The sequence below is a fragment of the Vitis vinifera genome, chromosome 16 (assembly GCF_030704535.1).
Source record: "Vitis vinifera cultivar Pinot Noir 40024 chromosome 16, ASM3070453v1".
NCBI classification, from domain to species: Eukaryota; Viridiplantae; Streptophyta; class Magnoliopsida; order Vitales; family Vitaceae; genus Vitis; species Vitis vinifera.
The window spans coordinates 23,209,733-23,226,616 of record NC_081820.1 but is presented as its reverse complement, the minus strand read 5'-3'; the positions used below and the strand labels follow the sequence as shown (position 1 = coordinate 23,226,616).

General features: G+C 34.2%; 2 protein-coding genes across 2 annotated transcripts; both read right to left on the bottom strand.

Annotated features, from left to right (window-relative positions):
* Nucleotides 1–402: 402 nt before the first annotated feature.
* On the bottom strand, nt 403–969 carry LOC104882216 (protein SRC2). The gene has a single exon (XM_010664490.3). It carries the CDS (start codon nt 967–969, stop codon nt 403–405), a length of 567 nt encoding a protein of 188 aa, XP_010662792.1.
* Nucleotides 970–11,348: 10,379 nt separating this feature from the next.
* Nucleotides 11,349–11,930, bottom strand: LOC104882217 (protein SRC2 homolog). Its single transcript, XM_010664491.1, has one exon. It carries the CDS (start codon nt 11,928–11,930, stop codon nt 11,349–11,351), a length of 582 nt encoding a protein of 193 aa, XP_010662793.1.
* Between the last annotated feature and the right edge of the window lie 4,954 nt (nt 11,931–16,884).

The window sequence follows — 16,884 nt, the reverse complement described above, 5'->3', positions numbered from 1 at the left end:
CTCTCCCCAAACATAGACTAAAGATTAGGGAAAATGTCTCTTAGACCATTCTAAAAGGGTTTCTTGTTAGAAGAAACATTGCTCTACAAATAAGAAACATACAATGAATAGTAGAAAATACACTAAAGTGATTGAAACCGATTGAAAAATAGAATATAGGATTGATAGAATTTGGTTCCCGTCGACGAGAATTTGGATTCATATTTAACAAAAGCAATTAGGAAAAATATAAATTGTGGAGAGAGGGACCAACCGACATTGCATCACATTAATATAAATTACAGAAAGAGGGTCGAATCAGAAACATTCTACAAAACTAAGTTTTGATACTATATTGAAGTAAAAATTTTCTTTAAAGTTTTACAAACTCAAGATTTGAGCTCAATATGCTTATCGTGCTCTCTAACATATCGGAACATCTTCTCCAAAGAATGGAATGTCGAGATCGATGCTTGCTCCTAAGGTTGCCTCTAAAACCACTCTCACAATAAAGATACCTGCAGCTGCCAAATTTCTGGTCGAGAAAAGGGATGGTTTCTTAACCATCACTATATCCCCAAAAGAGTATGAAAAGTTCAATACCCCTTGTGAATCCGCTCCACCCCTTTTCACTGGGTAACTTACAATACCGCTGCTGCGGCCTTGGCTGGTGGGTGCGGCACCATCAAACAGGTCCTTGAAAGATAGGCTCACCTCACCGATGTACCGGTCTCCTAGGGTCCGGCTGCAGTATAGCTTGATGACGAACACGACGCCTTGGTATTCGACTGCCTGATTGCCTATTGTGAATCTAATGGTGGAGTTCCATGCGGGGTTGGTCTCCCCCTCTGTGTCCACTGGGGTTTCTCTCTTTATTTGGGGATTGCCGGGGATTGAAAGCTGGGCGTAGACTTTCATTCTGAATATTTCTCGGACGTTCTGAAGACCTTGAGCTGAAAGAATGGCAATCTGGAACTTCCTGCACTCCATGTTTGAATTCCTGATCAGAAGATGCAAAGAGAGTAATTCAACTTAATTCAATACCTATGAATTCCAAGGAATCACTTCGGGATTCTTATAGCTACACTTTGTAGGGAATTAAACCGAATTCCCAACCCGTGAGAAACAAAAATTAGAGAAAACACACGCCAAAGAAAAACAATCTCACGCACAAGACAGTATTTACGTGGTTCGGCAATTTGCCTACGTCCACGGAGTTGCAGGGATATCACTATTATCAGGGAAGAATACAGAGTACAACTAAGCGGCTACAATATTCTCTATATATATATAGCACGGCAACCCTACCATACTAAAAAACCCTAATTACAAAAGCTGGTTCCACAATGGGCTAAACGGGCCCAACAGGTCTCAATAAATCTCCCATTAAAAAAGCCATGCAATATTATTCGGGTCGGGTCGTCAAACCAGATCAAACAAAACTAGGCTCCACAAAGCCCAACAAATCTCCCACTTGGAGACTAGTCCAATCACCAACATCAAACCGCTATCCTCCAAGAAACGATCCCTCATCCCTACAACTCATCCTCCTGTCCTCAAGCTAGAAGACCAATTGAAGCTGCGCACAGCTTCAACTTCTCAATAGTGACACCCTTAGTCAACATGTCTGCAGGGTTCTTAGATCCACAAATCTTCTCAAGTATTACCAGTTTATCCTCAACAAGATAACGGATAAAGTAGTATTTTGTTTGTATATGTTTCGACTTTGAATGAAAAGCCGAATTTTTGGCAAGAAAAATTGCACTCTGACTGTCACTGTGTAGAATGCCCATCTCCTGCTTCTTACCCAATTCATCTAAGAAACCATGTAGCCAAATCATCTCCTTTTCAGCTTCAGTTGCTACAACATACTCAGCTTCTGTAGTAGACAAAGTAACAATCTTCTGTAGATTTGAAGTCCATGATATAGCTGTACCACCTAGAGTAAAAACAAACCCAGTAGTACTCTTTTTACTATCAATATCACCAGCAAAATCAGCATCTACATAACCCTGCAGTTTCAAACTTGCACCTGTGAAGTAAAGACATGTATCTAATGAACCCTTCAGATATCTTAAAATCCACTTGACTGCCTCCCAATGCTGCTTTCCAGGCCTACTCATGAATCTGCTCACAACTCCCACTGCATGTGCAATGTCTGGTCTTGTACACACCATAACATACATCAAGCTGCCAATAGCTGAGGCATAGGGCACCTTGCTCATATGGTCCCTTTCTTCTTCTGTCTTTGGTGACTGTTCTTTGCTTAGTTTGAAATGACTACCCAAGGGTGTGCTCACTGGTTTAGCTTCATTCATGTTGAACCTGCTGAGAACTTTCTTCACATACTCTGACTGTGAAAGCTTCAATGTACCATTAGCCTTATCTCTAATGATTCTCATACCAAGGATTTGCTTTGCAGCTCCCAAATCCTTCATTGCAAACTGTTTGGACAATTGCTTCTTCAGATTATTAATCTTCTCAATGTCAGACCCTACAATAAGCATATCATCCACATACAACAGTAATATGATGTAAGAGTTGTCAAAGGACTTAACATAGCAACAATGATCAGATTCACATCTCTTGAACCCAATTCTATGCATAAAATTGTCAAACTTCTTGTACCACTGTCTAGGAGCTTGTTTAAGGCCATACAAGCTCTTTCTCAGTTTGCAGACTAGATTCTCTTGTCCCTGAACAATGAACCCTTCTGGCTGAATCATGTAAAGGTCTTCCTCCAAGTCACCATGAAGGAATGCTGTCTTCACATCTAACTGCTCAAGATGTAAGTTTTCTGCGGCCACCATTCCAAGTACAAGTCTAATTGTTGACATCTTCACAACTGGAGAAAATATCTCTGTGTAGTCAATGCCCTCCTTCTGCTGGAACCCTTTAACAACTAATCTGGCCTTGTAACGTTTGCTACCATCATGCTCATTCTTTATTCTGTATACCCACTTGTTGTGCAAAGCCTTCTTTCCTACTGGCAATTCAGTCAGTTCCCATGTCTGATTCCCCAACAGGGAATCCATCTCATCCTTCATGGCTAACTCCCACTTGCTTGAATTCTCATATTGTAAGGCTTCATCATAACACTCTGGCTCACCACCATCAGTCAACAGGAGATAATTTAAAACAGGTGAATAACGCTGCGGAGGTCTAGTGTTCCTAGAAGATCTGCGAACTTCAACTACAGGTGTACTCAGATCTACCTGTGAATTTACATTCTCCTTATCTTCTTCACCCCCTTTTTGGACAGTACTTTCAGTCAATTCATCTAAGTTGACAAACTCAGATTTCTTTTGATCTATCTCTGTAACATCTGACGTTACAGTTGACCTATCCTTGTACATAACCTGTTCATTAAATATCACATTTCTACTTCTGATGATTTTCCTGTTTTGTTCATCCCAAAACCTATAGCCAAATTTCTCATCACCATAGCCAATGAAAAAACATATTTTTGACTTTGCATCAAGTTTACTACGAGCATCAGAATCAATATGAACATAAGAAACACAACCAAAAACTTTTAAATGTGAAAAGTTCACCTCTTTACCGCTCCAAACCTCCTCAGGAAGTCTGAACTCCATGGGAACTGATGGTCCTCGGTTTATCAGGTAAGCTGCAGTGCTAACAGCATCAGCCCAAAAAGTTTTTGGTAGTCCAGCATGCAACCTCATACTTCTAGCACGCTCATTGAGAGTTCTATTCATGCGCTCAGCCACACCATTCTGCTGTGGTGTCCCAGGAATGGTCTTCTCCATCCTAATTCCCTGTGCAGCACAATACTCACTGAATCCTCCATCTATGTACTCTCCTCCATTATCTGACCTCAAACATTTTACTTTCAAACCTGTTTCTGTCTCAACCATGACCTTCCACTTCTTAAAAGTTACAAATACATCAGATTTATTTTTCAGAAAATAAACTCATACCTTTCTACTTGAGTCATCAATAAAGGTGATGTAGTACCTTGAACCTCCTAGGGATGCAACCGGAGAAGGCCCCCACAAATCAGTGTGTACTAGTTCCAATTTTTCAGCCTTCAATGTCCTGCCAGTTTTCAAGAAGCTCACCTTTTTTTGCTTTCCTAAAATGCAACTTTCACACATGTCAAAATCAATGGACTTCAATTCTAGTAGTTTTCCTTTTGACAACAACATCTTCATCCCTTTCTCACTCATGTGACCAAGTCTACGGTGCCATAGGCTTGTATCAGTACTTGCATCAGCAACTGCAATTGTGTCTCTTGGACATGAGGTCATATACAGAGTGCCAGTCTTCTTTCCACGAGCCAATACCCTAGCTCCCTTTGTAACCTTCCAAGTACCACCAACAAATAGTATTGCATGTCCTTCATCATCAAGTTGTCCAACAGAAATCAGATTCCTCCTCAGGTCAGGAATATGTCGAACCTTCTCCAGTAACCAAACAGACCCATTGGGCAACGATATCCGGACATCTCCCAGACCCACAACATCCAAGGCTGAACCATCAGCCAAATATACCTTACCAAAATCACCTGCAACATAATTCTGTATGATTTCTCGGTGTGGAGTGGTATGAAACGAAGCTCCTGAATCCAAAACCCAATCATCAAGTGGACTGTCTACTGCAAGAAGTAATGCATCCTGTACCTCTTCTGTTACAGCATTAGCAGAATCATCTTCATTCTTCTTCTTAGGGCTTTTGCATTGCCTTTTAAAGTGACCTGTTTTCCCACAATTCCAACATTGTACTTGTTGGCCTGATCTAGATTTGCTTATGTTCCGATTAGAATTTCTGGAATTTGATCTACCCTGATTTGAATTTCTATTATTACCTCTGCCTCTTGTCTCAAGGTTTAGGGCAGAACCAGATCCTGAGGTTTCACCTGCATCTCTTCGGCGAATCTCCTCAGCCAGAATTAAATCTCGTATATCATTGTACTTGAGCTTTTCCTTTCCCGTAGAATTGCTTACTGCCATCCTCATTGCCTCCCAACTGTTTGGCAAAGAAGCCAAGACAATCAGAGCACGAATCTCATCATCAAAATCAATTTCTACAGACGACAATTGATTTGTGATTGTATTAAATTCATTCAGATGTTGTGCTACTGATGCATTCTCTGCCATCTTCAAATTGAACAATTTCATCATCAGATGCACCTTATTGTTTGCGGATGGCTTTTCATACATACCGGACAAAGCCTTCATCAGATCTGCTATGGTCTTCTCCTTTACAACATTGTGTGCAACAGACCTAGACAGAGTTAACCTAATAACTCCTAGAACCTGTCTGTCAAGAAGCGCCCATTCCTCAGCCTTCATACTCTCAGGTTTTGTCCCCAAAAGAGGCAGATGCAATTTCCTCCCATAGAGATAATCTTCAATCTGCATCCTCCAATACGCAAAGTCTGTGCCATCAAACTTTTCTATTCCAGACGCCTTTCCTGCTTCCTCTTCCATTGCTCCCACTCAAACCTAACCCTAGGCTCTGATACCAGTTGTAGGGAATTAAACCGAATTCCTAACCCGTGAGAAACAAAAATTAGAGAAAACACACGCCAAAGAAAAACAATCTCACGCACAAGACAGTATTTACGTGGTTCGGCAATTTGCCTACGTCCACGGAGTTGCAGGGATATCACTATTATCAGGGAAGAATACAGAGTACAACTAAGCGGCTACAATATTCTCTATATATATATAGCACGGCAACCCTACCATACTAAAAAACCCTAATTACAAAAGCTGGTTCCACAATGGGCTAAACGGGCCCAACAGGTCTCAATAAATCTCCCATTAAAAAAGCCATGCAATATTATTCGGGTCGGGTCGTCAAACCAGATCAAACAAAACTAGGCTCCACAAAGCCCAACACACTTTTCCTCAGTTGCTTTTGGTTTTAAGTCCACAGGGCACGTGAAAGAGATACCCAAGACTTGGCCTACGCGTTTAGGCTACTTCTAGGCAACCACATGAGCAGTAGACTTGGGGTCAACCAATAATTACTGACAATAAATGTTCATATTTTAAGAAAATCTGAAATTAAATTTAATCTTAAAAAATATTTCTTATATTTAATTACCATGAAAAAAGTCTTTTTTTTTTTTTTTTTTTAAGTGTACGAGGAAATTTATTTTTCTCTCAAATTCTCATAAATAACCTAATTAAGATATGTTATTAATCTTAAATTCTCATATTATTTTGGGAAGATTTCTTTAAGATTTTAATGGGTCTAAGTAAGTAATTTTATCAATTTTTTGACAAAAGTAATTGAAATGCAGCTATAGTCTAAGTATGTAATGTTGCTAAAGCCCAAAAGACTTTGCTTTAAGTGGTTGATGGTCAAGTCTTGAACTGGTCTGCTCCTAGAATAATCAAGACCATGACCTACTTTTTACATCATGTCTGACATATGGAGCTGCAGATATTCTTTCTTATCAACAATTCTTTTGCATGTTCATCCTGTCAAACACACGATGTCTCGGAACTAGTCATTGATTGTACGAGTCATCACACATCTCGATTGATCTCGTGAACCCTACTCCACTTTTTAGAGATTCTGTTGTTTAGACGGAATCATGGAAGCCATTTTCTTGATGGACAGTTACTTGCTTGAAGGAAAATCCTTTCTTGCTTGTGTCTTGTTCTATGTACATTGATTTAGATTTTTGGTTGGTTTTTTGAAGCTATTTTTGCATTATATCTTTCTTCTACAAAATTAGTCGTCTCTGCAACAAATATATAATTGAAACTAGGGGCTTTATAAGGACAGTTGTGGACTTTACTGCATAGATAAGACATTGAATTGGGTAGTCAAGAACGTGGAAGGATCTTAGTTGTGCTTAGGTGGTGGAATGAGGTGTATGAGCAGGGTGGGAGCATGTGGAAGTTTGAATGCCTTGACCAAGTAGTGCATTCCTAAGTGAAATATATTTCCTTTTTTACAAGGAATTTTATATATAATATTTTTAAATTAAATTTTTATATAATTAGGAAAATTAGTACGAATATCTCTATAAATATTTTAAGTTATAATGGAGAAAAAAATGATGAGAGATATGAGTTTGTGAAAACCATACATGATGCATAAAGATATGATGAAGAGCAAGAGATATTACCCAATGGAGTAAGAAGAATCATTGGGCAGATGTAAGGAAGAGTAAAAAGTACCTAATGAAGCAGAATGACTTGATTTAGGGTAAAAGTATAAAAAGTATGGAAATGTAGAATGCTTTGGGACTTAATAATTATATATATATTTTGATTTATTTGTTGAATTGTCCTTTATTGTATAGTGGAATGTTATTTCTTATATGCTTCGATCTATCTTTTTAATGTTCTTTATTTCATAGTGAAATGTTATCTCTCGTTTATAAAGGTATGTATGATTAGTTAAATTATATTAAAACCTTATCTACCTTTGTGTATGAACGATTTTATTTTATATTCTTTCAAAAAAGCTTCCACATATGCAACAAGTGGTATCAAAACTTTTGTTGCCCCCACATTATCGGCGTGTTAAGGTATTTTCACTTTCTTTTTTATTTTTACGGTGCTTCATTTAGCATTTTCAACAAAAGAATCATTTTATCTAATCCCACAATTATTTTATTTATTTTTGGATGTAGTGATCATTGGCTTAGATGAACAAGAAGGATTCTGGACAATTTGCCTTATTGCAAGTAAATATAGGTTTTAAGGTTGCAAAGTCCTTATCCGGTAATATGATTGGTATGAACTTATATATTTATCTCAATTTCTTAGTTTTGGTATATTTGCAAGTTTGCCCTTTATGTTAATTTTACTAAACACAACAAACTTTTCTTGTGAATTTATCTTTTATTGCTCCTTGTGAGTAACGAGTGGATATGCAGCTGGATGCTATAGTTAAAAGGTAATGTTTCTTTTGCAATTGGTTGCCATTATTTTAATATTTATGCTTTCGTTTTACCTTGTGAAAATATATATAGCATATCAGACCTTTTGTGATAGCCAACTTATTGAAAGTTCAATTACTCTTCAACTATGTTTGATTCCCTTGAAAAATACGAAAAAATAAATAAATAAAATTAAAATTATTGAAAAATTTATATATTTTTAAATTATTTAATTTTTATACAAAAGAGTTAAATAAATGAAATGAATTTGAGGTAGGATATAAAAACAATATATTAACTTTATATTTATTTATTTATTTTTTCACTTCTTCTTTCATTCTGCTTTTCATCTCTATTTTTTTTCTTTCGTATTTTCCAAACTTTCTATAAACTAAACATAGTCTTCCTATTCTATTATCTTTAAGGACAATGCATGTGAGTACACGAAAGAAGAGCACACAAGGGAAGTAGTAAAATAAGGACTCAACTAGTAGTTCTGGACATGTCTAACAAGTGTAATGAACATCAATACCTCAAGAATTGCTTTTATGGAGGAGCGGGGATCTTTAAGCTCATATTGGTATTTAACTTGGTGAGGTAGTAAGGTTTTTTTTTTGTTGATTTAAATTAACCCTCATCTCTCTCTCTCTCTCTCTCTCTCTAAGCTGGTCATAGCCAACCCTAGGTGGTAATTGAGTCATAAGCTAAAGCTAGCAAAGTTTGTGGACAACATTTGGAAAAAGGGTCTTCTCTTGTTTGTTAGAGAAGCTGTACAGGCCAGAATGCTCTATCAGAATTATGACTACTATTTAGATGCTACTCTTCAATGTTTTTGTATATCCAAAAATAAAGAAATAAGTTCTGCTTCTCCTTGCTTGTCTTTTGTGTGGTTTGGTCCCATCTCTTGTGAAAAATAACAGGGGTCTTTGATTGTTTTTAGCTAAGTTCATCTTTCTGTTACAAATATCATTTTTATGGTTAAAAATAATTACTTACAAATTTATATAAGTGAACTCACCATAAATAACTTTTTATGGGAAGAACTCTTTTACCATGAAATGTTTTCTTTTGATCACAAAATAGTTCATGTTAAAACCCCAATTTGTTATTGTACTTGGATGGTAATAAAATGGGTTTGAAACGAGTTACCCTATTTCGACCATATCTTGTTTATTTATATCTATTTTTGTACTTACTCAAAAAGAAAATTTTAATGGGGTGGGATCAATGGTCTATATCTACCCCACTTTGATCATTGTTATTATTTTTTATTTTTTCAAGTTGTTTCAACTTTAAATTTTGTAATTTATATTACAAATAAAATAATTTATAGATAAATAATTTTTTTTATTGTATATGTTTAAAAACGGTGAAAATAAGAAAAAAAAACAATTAAAATAATTTTTTTAACATTATATATATAGTTCAAGTGGAACAAAATCATACCTTAACCTATTTCAAATTAAACTTTTTAAAATTTTTTTTCCCCAAATTCATCCTATTAAGGACAAGATAAAATAGGATTAGAACAAGTATCTGAAAATTCTTGCCTGCCATTCTTATATCTGAAATCGAATTTTATGTCCAAAACTGAGCATGGTAAAACTAAGAAAGGGAAAAAAAAGAAAAAAAAAATTATATGGGATGGTTGATCTCCACATGTCAATTTTTTTTTTTTTGAAATGACAATTATAAGCTCTTCCAATTGTCCTGTCAATTTTTTTAGGTATAGTAGTTAACTACAAGCTATGGAAGGTAGAAAAGTTAACGACAATTTTGAAATTTTGTTCATGTTATTATTGGAGTGCATGTTTATAAAATTACTTTTTAAGAGTTCTTAAAAATATATATTTTTTTGTTAGTAAAGCTTTACATGATTCTCTAAATAAAAATTAGATTTAATATCCATAAATTATTTTATATACTATTCAAACTTTTCATGTATATAACTCTTATATATAAAAACTAAATAATTTAAAAATATATAATTTTTTAAATAATTTTATTTATATTTAATTTTCTTTGACATATTTCATAATAAAACCAAATATAAAAAAATAATTTTCTTTAACATTTTTTTCCTAGTAATTTCTATGACTAAACATTTTTTTTTTTTAATACTTTACCAAGAATCAAACATAACCTAAAGATTATGAGAAAGATTTCTTGTACCATACCAAAAGTGGTTCTTATGGAATCATGATAAAAGAAAAGAGATTTTTAAATAGACTAAACATGACTATATAAATAGGAAAAGTAGGAAAAATATGATGGAAGATAGCCAGAATTTGAATTCGTATTTTACAAATAAATGAGGGAAATACAAATCATAAATCCGGGTGGATTCATATTCAATAAACAAATAGTTTATTTTTTATAAAAGAGATTTTTTATATATTCATTTTTTGATAAAATCTTTAATTACATAAATTTATATGTTAAGCTGAAAAATTAATAGTTTATTTTTATTTTATTTTTGGGATTACTTATGTTGCATGCTCAAAATTAATTCTGATGAAAGTAGAAAGAATATTAAAATAAATAAATTTCTTATATTTAATTACTATGCAAAATGATAAATAAAAAATGACTTTAAAAAATATAAAAGAAAATACCAAAGATCTTCATATTTGTGGACCATTATTTTAGGCTCCATATTTTCTCACTCTTGAGGACCACCTTGAGGTGGACATTTTGGCGGCTGTCCATATTTTCTCACTCTTGAAGGGGACATTTTGGCAGCTGGCAGGAGACGCCTTCCGCTGAGAAAGTGGAGGAATGGTTTTTTCAGGGCTACCCACAGAGTGATACCTGGGGAGGGATATTCTCCAATTTTCTGGTGGTTTGTGACGAAAAAGGAGATATTCCGGGCAAGCAGGAGGGGAGTGTCTGGCCGAGAAGGGAGGGAGGATTTTTTTCAGCAGATTGGGGAGTTTGAGATGGAGGGAGCTAGAGGGGGGGATTGAGGAGGGGAAGAAGGAAGGAAGGGAGTAAGAGCCTTCCTGCCACATCACTTTGTTTGAAAATTGGTCCAATAACATACCGTGCTAGTTCTTTGAAGAGTCTAATTAAGTTCGAGACGTCTAGGTCATGGCTGTGTTCGGAGATATTTCATATTTTCTCTTTCAAAAAAACAAAAAAATTATATAAAAATACAATAATTTTTACAAGTTTAAATTTAAAAAGTAATGACTTGTAGAAATTGATGATATTACATCAAATTTAATTTTTTTTAAAGTAATAAAAAATGACATAATATCTGTCTTTTATAAAAGTTACTATTATTTTTTGTTTTGATAAGTCATTTGTTTGTTTATTATTTTTTAATTTATGACAACTTTTTAAGGTTGTATTTGATTTTTGGAAACTTTAAGAAAAAATGTAAAAGAAAAAAAACAAAGATAAATTATGGATAAGGGTCTAACACCAAGTTTTATTATCATATTAAAGTACCAATTTTCTAAAAGTTTAAGTCCCGAATTTGGGTTCAACACGTATATCATACACTTTCACATAGTTCAATTGGAACATCTTCTCCAAAGAATGGAATCTCGAGATTGAGGCTTGTTCCTAGGGCAACCTCTAAAACCACTCTCACAATAACGATACCAGCAACCGCCAAATATCTGGCCGAGACATGAGATGGTTTCTTAACCATCACTATACCACCGAAAGAGTATGAAAAGTTCAACAGCCCCTGTGAATCCGCTGTACCTCTCATCACTGGGTAACTCACAATACCGCTTCTGCGGCCTTGGCTGGTGGGCGCGGCACCATCAAACAGGTCCTTGAAAGATACTCTCACTTCACCGACGTACCGGTCTCCTAGGGTCCGGCTGCAGTATAGCTTGATGACAAGCATGACGCCTTGGTATTCAATTGCCTCATTGCCTATTGTGAATCCAGTGGTGAAGTTCCATGCGGGGTCGGTCTTCCCTTTTTTGTCCACTGGGGTTTTTCTCTTTGTTCTGGAATCGCCAGCGAATGAAATCTGGGCGTAAACTTTCATTCTGAATCTTTCTCGGACGTCCACAAGATCTTGAGCTGAACGAAGGGTAATCAGGAACTTCCTGCACTCCATGTTTGAACTCCTGATCAGAAGATGCAAAAGAGATTAATTTAACTTTATTCAATACCTATGAATTACAAGGAATCACTTTGGGATTCTTATAGCTACACTTTTCCGCAGTTGCGTCTGTTTTTACGTCCATAGCGTACGTGAAAGAGATACCCAAGACTTGGTCTCCGCGTTTAGGCTACTTCTCGGCGACCATATGATCAAGTTGCAGAGACTTGGCAATAATTACTGACAATAAATGTCAATTTGTAAGAAATCCTTTAATTACATAAATTTATTTTAAATTATTAAATTGATATATTTACCATCATTAATTGTAATTAATATTTATTATCATTAATTTTAATTAATATTTATTTATTACTTTTAATCAATAAATTTATTTGTTAAACATTCATAAATCTTAAAATATTTATTATAAAAAATAAGTCGTTGATATGAAGTCGTTATTAGATATGGATAAATAAGACAAAAAAGATTTAAAATTAATAATAAGTTAATTACTCTATACTTAAAATTATTTTTAAATTTAAGTTATGATATTAAATTATTTTATTAAATATAATTAATCATTTAATAACTTAAATTAAGTTATTAATTAAGTCATGAAGGGGATTTACGAAACCCCCTCCTTACGCGTGATGCTAAAATTTGCAGTGTATGATCGACCACGCTTTTTGTAAACAAATTAATAAACTTTGTACTAAGTGGTTGACGGTCAAGGGTTGAACTGGTCAGCTCCTGGAGTAACGAAGACCATGCATGAGCTAATGGGAAGGCCTAAACTCATGATGGGAATGGTTTTTTTTTGGACCAGGGCTATCCCTTGTGTAACACTTCCGCGTGATAATTTGATTATTAAGAAAAGTCTCCAATAGGGGGCGTTCTTGATCAATAAATTAGATGTGGACTTTGATTAAAATTATCTTTTAATTTAGACCTCAAATGATTTGGGTAGTCAAGGATGTTTGTGGAAGGATCTTAGTGAGGCTTAGGTGGTGGAATGAAATATATGAGCAGGGTACATGGAAGCGTGTGGAAGATTGAATGCCTTGACCAAGAGGTTAGTGATTTATTTGTTTGAAAGTGTCTCGAATTCTTAACTCCAATGTATTTTTTTTTTTTTTTTATAGAAGGAATATTATAAATATAATATTTTCAAAATTTATAGGTGATTGCAATTAATAAAAATATCTCTATAAATATTTTAGGGAAAAGTTCTAAGAAATATAGATTTATGAAAACTATATGAGATGGATAAAGATGTGAGGAAGGGTGAGAAAAATCCGATGAAGCAAAAGGACTCTTGGTCAAGGTGGCAAGGTGAACATATATACAAAGAATGGGAAACCGTGGGATGTTTCGAAATCCAATAGTTGTGTATTTGTTTCGATCTATCATTTTTAGTGTTGTATAATTTATGGTGGAATGTTATCTCTTATCCATAAAGGTAGATATGATCTGTAGAACCATATTAAGACCTTGCATACTTTTATATGTGAATGATTTTATTTTATATTCTTTTATGAGAGTTTCCACATACACAACAAGCAGTATCAAAACTTTTATTGCCCCAACTTTATCAGTGTGTTAAGGTATTTTCACTTTCTTTTTTATTTTCCCAGTACTTCATTTAGCATTTTCATACTCAACAAAAGAATCATTTCATCTAATCCCACAATTATTTTATTTGTTTTTGGATGTAGTGATCATTGGCTTGGATGAACGAGAAGGATTCTTGACTCTTTTAGTGTACAATTTACCTTAATGCAAGTAAATATTTTGGTTTTAAGGTTGCAAAGTCCTCATCAATTTTTCCCAATTTCTTGGTTTTGGTAGATTTGCAGGTTTGTCTTTTCTGTTAATTTTACTAAACACAACAAAATTTTCTTGTGAATTTTTCTCTTATTGCTAGCCTCCTTGTGAGTAACGAGTAGGACAAGTATCCGAAAATTCCTGCCTGCCATTCCTATCTCCGAAATCGAATTTTATGTCCAAAACTGAGCATATGGCTGGTTCAGGCTGACTTAGCCCTTGCGCGTATGATTACTAGTGGTAGGAGAACTAGAAGTGCAACTAGCAACAGTCCAACCTAGTGTGCTGTGTTCACCGAGATTATGGTTTATATTCAACACACATCTTCTATATATTCAAAGAGATAAAGTTGAAGCACATCGTATATAGCATTTAAAATTCAGGTAAATTTTACTTATCTCCCGAAAGTTTGTAATTTCATCAAATACCTCGGATAAAAAGGATAAAAAAGATATTTAATAAAATTTCAATCTAATGGTAACTAGATGTATTTAACTCAAACCTCAGACCCAAGGGCCGTGAGTGAAGTTAACCAAAACATAGTAACAACTAATGCTACACTCTTAATAGAGGAGTGTGATATTTCATTATTCATCCCTGCATGCATGTGTTCTGAAAGAGTTCTGAAACGAGATTCTGTTTGTGCTTTCAAACTTCGCTACGATGACCTCCAGCTGGCTGAGGAGAATGGGTATCGGATGTGGGCTGTGATCTATTCCGAGATATCCAACGGACAGATTTATCTATAGATGCACAACCCCATGCCAGATTCCTGAACAGTCCTTTGCCAGCTTCCCAAAGAAGAAAAATGGGGAGAGCAAGGAATATTACAAGCACAAGAAGAGCAAGTTTTTTGAGCAGTTCTCTGCAAGTTCCCAAGAATGCTGAACGTAGAGGTGAATATGAGAGAAAAAAAATGGGGACCGGAAGGAATGCAACCACATGCCATAAAACATTTTCCCAATTATGTCCCATTATCAGGATGATTGTTGCTCCAAACGCCACCGCCATCATTGAGACAGAAAGGATCAGACATATAATTCCCTGTATCAGCTTCTTAAAGAGATATGCCTTGAAGTCTCGTAATGGAAATGAGGATGTAAGGATTGAGAGAAATATACCCACAGATGTTAAAGCCAAAGTGAGGGAGATCACATCGGCTACAATGAAAAGCACGAAGAAGGATTGACAGTTTAGGATTGGAATACCAGTGCTTTGATCAGGACCTCCTGGTATTGTGTAGGCTGCTGCGAAGGCAACAGTGGCTATGAAAACAGAAAGAATGGTGCAATTCTCCGTGGTGCGCATTAGCCATTCCTTTGCTTCCCGATGGAGTTGATCATTAGTAGCAGCAAACAATTCTTCGGCAGTCTGGTTCATTCTGTTGAGAGCCTTGCTGAAATGCATCCTAGAGGCTGACTTCACTTTCTGCACTCATACATACAATCACAAGTGGTGTCATTTCTTCTTGTAATATATTTAGGCTATGCTTGGTTCCCAAAATTTTGAGAGGAAATACAAAGGAAAGAAAATATTGAGAAAAAGTAGAAAGAAAGAAAAAATAAAGGAAAGTAGAAAATAGATTTAATATCAATAATCATTTTTATATACTATTTCAAACTTATTTCAATCATTTTAATTCTTTAATATAAAAATGAAATAATTTGAAAATACATAAGTTTTTAATTAATTTTTATTATATTTTGTTTTCTTTAATATTTTTCATAATACAATCAAATATGAGAAAATTATTTTCCTTAGTATTTTTTTGAAAACGAAACGTAACCTTGACTACAAGCATTTTTTTTTTTTTTTTGTAATCCCTTCAACTATCATCATAAAAATTAGAACATGGTGACTCAAACCAATTATTTATGATGAACTTTTAGATTATGTTTGGTTCCAAAAAAATTTGAGGGAAAATGCAGAGGAAAGAAAATAGAGAGGAAAAAAAGGTGAAAATAAAAAGTGAATGAAAATAAAATAGATCTAAAATAAAAAAATTATTTTTATATAATAGTTTAAACTCACTTCATTTATTTTAAATTTTCTATATATATCTTAAATAATTTGAAAATATATAAGTTTCTAACTAATTTTATTTATATTTGCTTTTATTTTGTAGTTTTCATATAAAATTAAATATGGAAAAATCATTTTCTTTATCATTTTTTTGTTTCCTTAGTACTTTCTAGAAACTAAACATAGTTTTAAGCTTTACTCCTAGTTGGGGAAGTATACTTCATTTATTATTCGAGAACTTAAACTTATAGGTCAACTAGCTAGTAACTTTTTACCGGTATCTTAATTTATGGGAAGTTTTGAGTCTAAATCTAGTTGATATATTTATTTTGCCCATGCATTTATTCTTCCCATTTATTTTTTTTATCATATTATTATATATTAACATATAATAATAAAAGACTTATATACATATAAAATATGAAACCTATACATACAAAATAGGTTGATTGTTTTGCTCCTATGTCTTCCAAAAGGAAAAAAGAATTGAGCCTTGTCTAAGTCTTAAAAAGATCATTCTGTAGTATACAATCTAATTTGATACCATACGTACAAAAAAAAGTAATATTCAATGAAAAGTGAATATATGACAAAAATGATCTTATTTGTTTATACTTTTAGTAAGGTCCTATTTATTTTTACCTATATTCTATTTGTTTGTGCTTAGGTTAAATTTCCTTATACTTAATTTGATTTTATTTCTTTAATTATATCTAAGTTTCATTTCTTTGTTTATTTATTATATGATCTATATTTTGTTATACATAATAATGACTCAAATTTGGAATTTGGTATGATACCCATGTAGCACGTACCTTATCATCTTGACTTGATACATATTTCTCATCTCTTTCTTAATAATTTACTACTTTTAGCAATGAAGACTAACAATCAAATTATGGCTTGACACAAGTGGATGCATGTGAAAAATGTTTATGTTTATGATGAATGGGTAAGCGGAAGCGCACCTCAAACAAAAACATCTCATTTCGCAGTTGGAGTGCAGGGCTTTGCATCTTTTCACTAGCTTGACTTTTTCTTTTTTTGCCAACCATATGTAGTAAGGAGTTCCCTTCATTATCCGTAGCTGTTAATAGCCTTTTCGCAAACATTTCATACT

Coding starts and splice junctions, on each gene's coding strand:
- LOC104882216 (XM_010664490.3), bottom strand. CDS start 969: ATGGAGTGCAGGAAGTTCCAGATTGCCATTCTTTCAGCTCAAGGTCTT.
- LOC104882217 (XM_010664491.1), bottom strand. CDS start 11,930: ATGGAGTGCAGGAAGTTCCTGATTACCCTTCGTTCAGCTCAAGATCTT.